Here is a 10265-nt window from a genome sequence, read left to right as displayed (position 1 = left end):
TGGTTTAAGACCCCAGGAGAACGAGGGAGGAAGAGGGAAGAGAGCTTGCATGTGGACCCAGTCTGGCTTCGTCCAAAACCGAAGGAAAAGGTGGAATCTGTAGCCCCTGAAAACCCAGAGCGCTGCGGTAAAAAAAAAAGAAGAAAAAAAAAAGAAAAACGCCCCCCCCAGTATCGCACATATTTTATGATTGCTTTTGGAAAAATGCTAATGAAAGTTACCCTGGTCATTGCATTTCACAGATTTGCGAAGACCTCTGTGTCTCCCTCTCTCCCTCCCACCCACCCTGTCTCTCTCTTTCAAACTCATACTCTCTCTCCCCCCTTTTTTTCCTAAAGGATATGTGTGGGTGCACCTGCATTTAATCTGCATAATGATCAGAAAAGGACATGAGTTTGACATAAAGGGTGAGTACTGACGAATGATTAAACCATTTGACTGGTGGGGGGGGGGGGGGGGGTTGGGGTAGGGGTGGGTGGCTTGCAGATGTGCTTGTCAGAAAGAGAGTTGTTTTTTTTTCTCGCGGTGAAACTGAGAACTTTTACAAAGGACCACCAGGAGAAGGAGAAGGAAAAGGTGCACGGGCCAGCCGGGGAAATTGACGTTTGATTAGTCATAATTTCAAACATCCAATTTGGAGATCATTGGGAAGATGTTTGTCAGGCCCCTGGTAAATATAAATATATTGCCGAAGGTTCAAACCAAGGGTGGCCCAAAATTTGAGAAATGTGTTTTGAATTCCTGGAGGCACAACAAAGACCTGTTCAGTTCAGTGGTCTATTTTCATCTGGTTGTTTAGGGTAATTGCTCTTGTCAGTAGTTCCTTCCAAACTGATTTTACGCTCCAACCTATTTCTTTGGATTTAGGATTGGTCCATAAACTTGTTGAACATTTAGGCAGTCCAGTGTATTACTTCATCCATAATGAATTCCATTTGGTTGGGGAGGACAATGGATCTGTTTATTTTCTGTAGGCTCTTTAGCAAAATAGTTAAGGACCGAATTTCAGCACCTGCACTGCAAGACCTGCCTTTTGCAGGAGGAGGATCAACTGAAATGACTGGAAATGACTGCAAACATGAAATGTTCCTCAAGCTAGAGAAAGCCTCTTTGAAAAGGAACCAGAGTTGGGGGGGGGGGGGGGGGGGGGGCAACTGCTAGAAGAATTCCCCAGGTTTTAATATGTGGTTGTTGTGCACTCATAGTATTAAGTGTCTTGAAGAACAAACACTTGAGCTGAAAGGACCATCCTGTGGTGGGCTTTTCCTAATGCTCCCCCACGCAACACGAACATTTCCAGCCTTCAACAGGATCTCATTGTAGTTTGGAATTGTGCCCTTACATTGCAGGTGGTGTTGAAAGACAAAAACATTGTAAAGCAAATATTGATGTCTGCACCTTTCGTGTGTCTGCTTGCGTGTTTCAGTGCCTCACATGATAACCTCTGTTGCTGTTAGATGTCACAGAAATCATCTTGACAGAGTGAGAAGTTTCTCGTGAAAGCAATGCATTTTTCTCTCTCTGTTTATATTCATGTCGGCATTTCAAGCCATACAACAGAATTGAGAAACTCCGGCTTCACTCTGCTGATTTTCACACTATAATGCATCAGATTACATCATGAAGTGATTCCCCCCCCCCCCCCCCCCCCCCCCCCCTTCCACCAAGAGTTGAAAGCCACCCCTCAAATTAACAGAAGAAAGTCATTTAGGATTATTATTTGGAGTGGGTTGGCCAGGTTGCCGAGCATAATTGAGGTGTCCCACGTGCAGTCTTTCATAGGTCTGGAACCAAAGAGAGGTCTGTATCCAGTCGGGGAGGCCTAAATTGATTAATCACTGTGTAATTAGAGAACTGTCTGATGCCTACAGGACTGGTTTATGCCATTAAACTGTCACTGTCTGTTTTTGTGATATCCGCCTGCTGACTTATTCACTGCTCAGTGTTATGATGTGAAATGCTCACAGACACATGCATGCAATCATTTTATACTCCAGTGAATAAGACATTCTACTGATCCATTTGAGTCCATTTCTTAGGTATTGGTCCTGGATGTGTTGTTTTGCTTATGTGATATTTCTTGCCGGTCAGGAAAATGTATTTTACAACATGTGGATCACTCACATGGTGCTCCTGCACTTGCATACCGATGGTTTCCTGATTTGGATCAACTCATCAAAACCATTCATTCTCTATAGAGGCCTACAATTCATACTGAATTGTCAGTATTTATTCAGGGTTTAAAGTAATCATAAACAGAATAGTTAAAAATATTTCCCATTGCATTTAATTGTAAATGAATAAACTGATAATTTACTTGTTGTGATTTCATAATTAATTTTTTTTTACATTTATGTTTTGTATTTGCCTGTTTTAACAGATTTAGTATTTTTTATAAGTATAAGCCACTATATTTTTTACTTCAAAATCCCATTATTAGTAAACTCTTTTGTATGAAGCCTGGACCACTGAGCAAGTATAAATTAACTCACAAATTCAGGAACATACTTACCTTTATTTTTCTCTTGTCTGTAGATGAACATAAATCGTATATTTCGTCCAGTCTCACTTCAGACATTCCTACTTAAGTCACGAATAATGATTCTTCGGAAGGAAGCCGTGATTGAGGGTTTATTACGATCTGAGGGTCAACCGCCTTCCCGTGCCCACACTGACTGTGTGTCCAATTTAGCCTAAATTGAGAAAACGCATCCTCACTTTCAAGGAACTGGACCCAATTGTATCGAATGAAAACGTATTGTTTTCAATACAGCACTTTTTAAATCGATTTTACACTCTCTCCTCATCTGTAACACCCACAAACCACTAGAAAGGCAACGGGTGGATAGAAAGTACTCTATGCCACGAATGAACCAAAATAATTTGATTTCCCCCCCAGAATTCAACTATTGTTGTCTGTTCTTAAGGGATTACATGTGCAATGGAAACCGAATACACACTTGTCTTCGCATTAGGATCTTATAGGCCTGCTATTGATTTTTTTGTCAAGCCAGTTCATTGTTGCCTCCAAACGTTCATCATCAACAGCGTATAAGCACAACGTGCATGCTTATGTATTTTAATAAACAATGTGTGTGTGTGCGCGCGCGCGCGCGCCGGAGCGTGTGTGTCCGGAGAATAAAGATGTTCCCTGATCATGATCAAGCGGAAACAGATAAGATATACTTATTTCATGACATTTGCATTTGTTCAGGGGCTTAGCTCTTCAATCAGATGGAATGCGGATAAAATAAATAAGACAGGGAATGTTCAATTTAGTTTCAGCAAAAGCGCTATTGATAGAAAAAAATGTATCAGATAACAACACTGTCAAAAATAAATCTAATTGCAGTATGATTTCGTGATTTAGTCTTTCACTGGAAAAAGTAATACAATGTATTGGGCCGGTTTAGATTGGGGGTAAAATCGTGCTTTACTCCTAGGTGGACATAAATCGACCAAGTATTGTTTAATTCTTGGACAGGCCTACAAGTGCTACATCATAAAATTGTGATACACATTTTAGCCCAAAATAACAGAATAATTATTGTTTAAATGTGTGTGTGCCCCTCGTCCACAGATATACTTTCAGTCGACTGGTAACATTTCCAATTGTCTCTCTAGCTTGTAAAGATATCCATAAAGTTACACACCACATCTATCCACAATACACTGCTCGTGAAAGCTTCTGTAACCCACCATGTTAAGTCGTCCATACTTCATAACATCGCATAATCAAGAACATTTTAAATTATGCCATCCTTGCAAAACTGCACCGTCACCACCAAAGGCTTAAACAACATACAAAAATATATCATCCTGCCACTACACCATTAGCCAGCTATCAGAATGGGAATTTAACACGCTCTACGTGTTCAAAAATGGTTAATTAAGTTTACGCACAAACAAACCAGGTCCAGGGCTCGTCTTGTATGCTTAAGACAATTCACATGATACAACTCACCAAACAGCACAGTGATGCTGACAGGAAATATAGATGTATTGGCCTGATATCATGGGTAACGGAATTGTATTGGGAGTAGGCTAATAAAGCGCAGTGGAACTATGAGTGTATGAGCTATTGAGTTCAGCACTCAGCATCATCACTGCGCAGACGTTGTTCGTCTGTCAGGCAGGAAACCAAGTCCCTAGTTGGTCTGGAGGGGTTAATGAGCCATTTAACCTCACCAGTCCCAGGGCATAAATCCATGCACATGGTCAGCCCCTGCGCGCAAAACAAAAATATGTCATTGGTCTTAAGAGACCTTCTGATCAGTCAGATCAGTCTAAAAGCAGAGAGAGTAAATGTTGCTGTCAGTTAACAGATTCCGTGGTAAGGCTCATTTATACAGGGAAAGAGAGAGCACCAGACACGTTGGTCAGCCAGTTTAAAAACATAGGTTATCAAAGCTTTTACAGGTACACGTCCTCTAGTCGTGATAATGTCAGTGTTGATATTTTGCTGAGCATACAGCATACAATTATTCTGGATATTCGTTAAGATTCAAATAAATAAAGCATATAGCAGAATAGTTATATAAAAAAAACGTGTTACACAATGAAAAAGGCAACACATACACATATTCTTAGAACTTGTATGTTAAATGATGGATATTGCCTAACCCAGTGTCTTTTACGCAAATCGTATGGTCGCTTTAAAAAATTGTTGACGGTCTAGTGAAATTTGAAGCTTCGGCTTAGCTTTTGATAAAAGGTTTTCATGAACCGTTATGTTAAGTGACTACACTGGACTGAATCCCAGACCACTGTTTTATTTATGTTCCGAAATAGAAGTATAAGCCATTTTTGTTCTGCGGATTGAAAGTTGGTAATTTTGTTAAGTGGACAAAACATTTGCAGACAAGGAGGCACAGTGGATGTTTTTACAATTTGTGGCATTTGTAATATGCAGTCGGCTACAAGGGAGCGATGAAGACAATCGCAGAATTCTGCACAACAAGGGCATTGCTTTTTAGACAATATGGGAGCGTGCCTAACCATGTATAACACACAATCCTGCGGTCAATTAAAGAGAATGTACGCATGTATTGGTGGCATATACGATGAGATGTAGGCCTAATATGCATCATGTAATAAAAAAATCGGAATCATTACATATTTATTTTTATTTTTACTGAAGGAACCGTCACTACCCTACTAAGTTTTCAGCACACTATGCAACCCTTCTGCAATATAAAAAAAGAGTATTCCCTCAATATTTTTAACAGAACTGAATCACTCCTTTTTGAGAAAACACGATTACCACATGTTTACCGTCTGAGTAAACAAGCACGAGTCGAATATAAGTTTTATTGAAAATTGGCACCGTTGCAGTCTCTCCCACAGCCCGCTCTGCTAAACACTTCTGCCTCAAATTAAATATCCTTAGAGTCGTATCATCTGATGTGGTTCTATGTTATAGTAAAACTGTTCGCATGACTAGAACTTATTTCAGTTACTTGAGGACCAAACCTATATATATCGCTTAACACGAGCATTCCCAGACCTCGGTGGAGCATCTCTTGTGGGCCTAAATATTTTCATCCACATCCCCGCATGTCCACGCAAGATCTGTCACTAGCACCTTGATTTGTTAAGACGATCGAGTCATCACAAATTACACAAATATATGCAGTTATACCAGAACAGGGATAGCCTGATAAAAGAAATGCATGCTCAAAATTTGTATAGGGATGGATTATAGGTTTTCGTCCACTGTAAACATATTAGCATAGGCTAATGGATGACAAAGAACAACTCGTTTGATGATGCTGATTATTATATGCCATTGTGTTTTATTGTAGACAGTATCTGTGCGTAATTCTGAGAGACTAACTTTTCATAGAAAGGCTATCTGCCTCAATAGATGCTTTTGACCAGTATAGCTATATGCTGCTGTAAGTGTGTCCTGGACAGAGCAGCCTGCAGTGCTTTATGCTGCAATACAAAGCAGAGGGCAAGGGCCCTGACGTCTGAAATATTAACACACATTTTGATTATAAAGTTATCTAATAAAGTCTTAAATAAACAATTGAAAGGCTTCGTGTACATAGACTGTGGAAGCTCTGCAGTCTCCTCACAAACGCCAAAATCTGCACAAATCACAGTTCAGTGATAGCGTGACAGGCAATGACATTCTAAAGAATGCAGGATGCAATGGAGCGCTCATATGGTGAAAAGGTTAGTAACTGTTAAGTGGAAAGATGCATAACACTGGCAAGCTCTAACATTACGTCTTTCGATGACCACAAATGAGTTCGCCTATCAAGGCCTCCTCAGGCCGGGCCTTTTACCGGGGAATATCCGACACCATTTGCACTAAAATATGATTCCTAAATAAATCCACATATCTCCTGTTTTATGTCCAAATATGGGCAGCATTGTTGGCAATTTCCCTGCTGTACGTTCGCGGTTTGTTTAGAGCAAAACATTGTAAATGTTCACAAAGTCACATCATAGATAAAATGCCTTAAGGGCTCACTTGGTATTTCATTCTATGTGAAATTTATAACAGGAACATGGTGGTCCTGCGAAATCTGAGTTTTGTGCAAACCTAGAAGGACCGAATCTACACACCACGAATGACACAAGAGATATGTTTCATATTGTCTGAGAACTATGCACCTGTTCGGAAAGATTTTTCCAAACAATCGACTCTAATTGTGTGGACAACAAGTACATTCTGTGAAAGCAAATTTAAAACACATTTGTACAAAGCAGAAACTATAATTTCGTGTTGCACACGACCATTTTAATTTTGATCATTTGATTTATGTTACCAGTAGTAGGCCCTGCATTGTCTCAGCATTAATGAACTGTACCTGGGAGAAAAAGTGGGTCATTAAAAACTCATTACCACTGGAAAATATGAAAAGCTTCATACAGCGTATTTTCTGAGGTTTGAATAACACAACTTGGTGATTCACTTTTTACGTGAGCCCTGCTTTGCTAGACACGAAGATGTAAAAGCATAGCCTGTATTACTACCAGAGGCCTACACATCAATCAAAATGACATGCGATACAATCTCATTGTCAATTTTATTGCAGTTTTTATATGTTTTTGGATGGCATTACCAGGTGCTTTGAGACGCCTGAAATAATCTCTGAAATATGAAACTGAGTGCGTTTTTTGACTTGGTGCTTAACAAATAAGGAAACGGTTGATTTGTTTGTGGAAAACATATTTAATTGCATCAAATCATACTGTTAGGATAACAATTGAGCTTAGTTATATGCACAATGAGTGTGAATGAGTGTCCTCCTATACAAAAAGTTCATCTGTACTGACCAGTATTTTGCTCCCTCCCTTCAGACAAGGCATGCAGGAGAGTCTGTTCACCCTGTCGCTGGAGGAACACTCGTTGGGAAAAGGAATCGGTAGTAGAGGCAAAGTTACAACTAAAGCAGACCTCCATGGCTGATCGGAACCCGCCTGTCCTAAGTGCCAACAGTCGATTGCGGGTGAGCATCCAGAGGCGACAGATCGATTTCGGAGGCGGTAGTGCGTCCTAGAGTTGACGGTACGTTCTCGTCTGTACAGTATTAGAGTCATTTACTCCTCCTGATTAGAATCCGAGCGTGTCGAGGAGGAACTGTCAGAGAGCCGGTCCGTTTCCCGAGACTTTTCCTGCTCCGAGAGTTGTTCACTGGTTGGGATGGAGTTCTTTTTCGGTCGGCCTTTGGGTTTGGTCGGAGATTCCAGTCCTCCTCCTTGTAAAACCTGCGCATAAAATTGTAAACGAAGAGCTTGTTTATTAAATCTGCAACGTCACGACAACGAAGGCTGTGCGAATTCAGCCTGAAGTAAAATGTAAATAAACAGTAGTCTGGACTTTCAGCAAGTTTAAAAACTTACTATTTTCTTCCATTTCATTCTTCTGTTTTGATACCACGTTTTAACTTGAAGTTGACTTAGGCCTAGTGATTCAGCCAGGTCTATTCTGTGATGAAGGAGAGACCTCTTGTTAATTCCATTCACATTGGAGTCCTTGCAGAAAATACACAACTGTGTAATCATGCACGAACTGGACACAGAAATGAAAAAGGAGCACTCCTAGGCAACTCAAATGAAATATAAAGGCAATGCCTTCGAAGCCAAGTGGCGTACCTGTCTGGTGTGGAAAGATATTTTTGCTTCTCAAATCTTTTCTCCAAGCCCATGAGCTGGAGTTCAGTAAAAACTGTTCGACTTCGCCTTCCTTTCTTTGTCTTGCTCATACCATCCCCGCCATCAAGTTTACTGCGCAGATGGAGATCCAGTGGCAAATGATGTGAGGCCGAACCAACCTGCAGGCCAGAAGCTCCGGAAAGCAGTGCGGATCCCAGCGGCGCTCCAAGCGAACACGATAGGGGTGACATTGGGAATTTCAGGATACCGGCCTGGTCTGCCTTCAAGACTGCAAGTGAAACAACAGAGTATACAATTTACATTTTATATGAATAATATGATAGGTATTTTTAGGGGCTTGCTGATGTTTCCAATATATTTGCTTGATAACAGTGCAACAGGCTCATCCTACCATACAAGGTAGAAACTTTACGCACACTTTTGTCGGCCACACTGCATCGAATTTTGACAAGCAGCGATCATAATAGTAATAATATTAATAACAACAATAATAACAATCATTTAGACTTTGTGACAGACCACGAGGCCAAAGCCTAACAATTGTTGTAGTGCATGTAGGCTACACACTGTGGTTGGTTATTGTAAACTGACATGACCAGCCATTTTAATTTTCAAAATATAAACAATATTGAAACGTTAATTTACTTTTACTATTTACTGTGTAATTCACTGTTGGATGGCAGCCTATATATCAGACTGTGTTCGTAGCCGCCATCCTAGCATCACCCCAATAATCAAGTTGGATGATGTGACTTTATTTTGCCATGGCATCTTTGATAATAGGAGAAAACATGGTGTGATTAACGTACCCATAAGCATTAATAAGCAAGACCTACAGTGTACGTAAAGTCAATTGAGATGTTTTGCGTGCATTTGGTTGTCCTTTTCCCATTTCAAATACCTCAACAACATTAATAAACGGATTACCTTCAACTACCTCACAACACTTCTGCTCAGTACTCGCTTCTTAATATTTTTTTCCATGGTGTTCCACGAACACGGTCTCAAGCGAGACGATGCATTAGCGTGGTTGTATTTTTGTTTCAGGCAATTTAGGGAATTACTGATTTTTTTTGGAAATCTTAATATAACTATTATAGCATTTCCAAACAGGCTACACTTCGAGGTAAACAAGTGTGCATAAGTCCTGAGCAAATAACAGGTATACACTTACCTAAATGATTATGGTATGGTCGTGCAGAAAGAAGAGCTTGTACTCCAAATTTGAGGAGTTCTCCGGCCGGAGCGGCCACTTTGTGGTTATGGTGGTCCGTCAAAATTTCTTCGATCATGAAACTCCTGTAACGGTGGGATCTGTGGTCTGGATGTGCTTCCGGATGATAGTAATGTCCCCCTAGCTCCAAATGATGCTGCATCATTTTGTAAACAGTTCAACTAAGAGGTCCAGGAACAATTTCAAATTCAGAGTAAAACAAAATATCAATCGTTCTTTCCAAGGGCGTTTGCCGTTGATGGTTATTTCCACATCTGGCACCTTATCCTCACTTTTGAAAAGCTGTTGAATGATGTTGCAAACGTCTCTCACACGGAAAGAACCGCGTCCCTAGTTTGCCCCATTTTGGTCGAAAAAGAACCAGGCGTTGGTATCCGAACTGAGATGTTGGTAAGGACGCACACTTTGTGTAAACCTTGCGTAAAATAAGCTCAGAATGCTTTACATCCGAAACAGGTCAGAGGGCTCTATGTCTCAGGACGGAAAGGGAAAGGAAAGCTGCGCGACTGTTCAGATGGATGGAGTTTACCTTTCAATTCGACCAGCTATTGAGTTCAGCCTTTTTAAAGGATACGTCACGGCCCTCCCCCCTTGGAGAGCAAACATTCAGAACTGGCTAACGGGACATTTACATGCAGACACATCTAGCCTCCGGTCATTTCATAATTTCAGTGTAATGATTTCCACAAATGATTTGTGTAAGTGTAATGGTCTGCTTGCACTTGCGTGCTAGTTGTGGAGCCATAAGCGATTGCCAAATGATGTCAATAAAGCATGATTATAATCTTAACATACCTTAAAATAAGCTCTACATAACATCTATGTATTGGAAAACAGAGAATATTTTGATAATTGCGGGTCAAATGAATCGCTAGACTGGTTGCATGAAGGAGACAGACTA

General features: G+C 40.5%; 1 protein-coding gene across 1 annotated transcript; it reads right to left on the bottom strand.

Annotated features, from left to right (window-relative positions):
• Positions 1-7554: 7554 nt before the first annotated feature.
• barx1 (BARX homeobox 1) lies at positions 7555-9575 on the bottom strand. The gene is made up of 4 exons (XM_012838528.3): positions 9305-9575; positions 8110-8398; positions 7858-7942; positions 7555-7722 (listed from the first exon to the last, which is right to left on the bottom strand). The coding sequence occupies exons 1-4, from the start codon at positions 9507-9509 to the stop codon at positions 7555-7557; spliced, it is 747 nt and encodes a 248-aa protein (XP_012693982.2). The 5' UTR covers positions 9510-9575.
• Positions 9576-10265: the final 690 nt, after the last annotated feature.

This window comes from Clupea harengus, chromosome 5 (genome assembly GCF_900700415.2).
Source record: "Clupea harengus chromosome 5, Ch_v2.0.2, whole genome shotgun sequence".
Classification (NCBI taxonomy): Eukaryota; Metazoa; Chordata; class Actinopteri; order Clupeiformes; family Clupeidae; genus Clupea; species Clupea harengus.
This window is presented reverse-complemented; position numbering and strand designations above follow the sequence as displayed.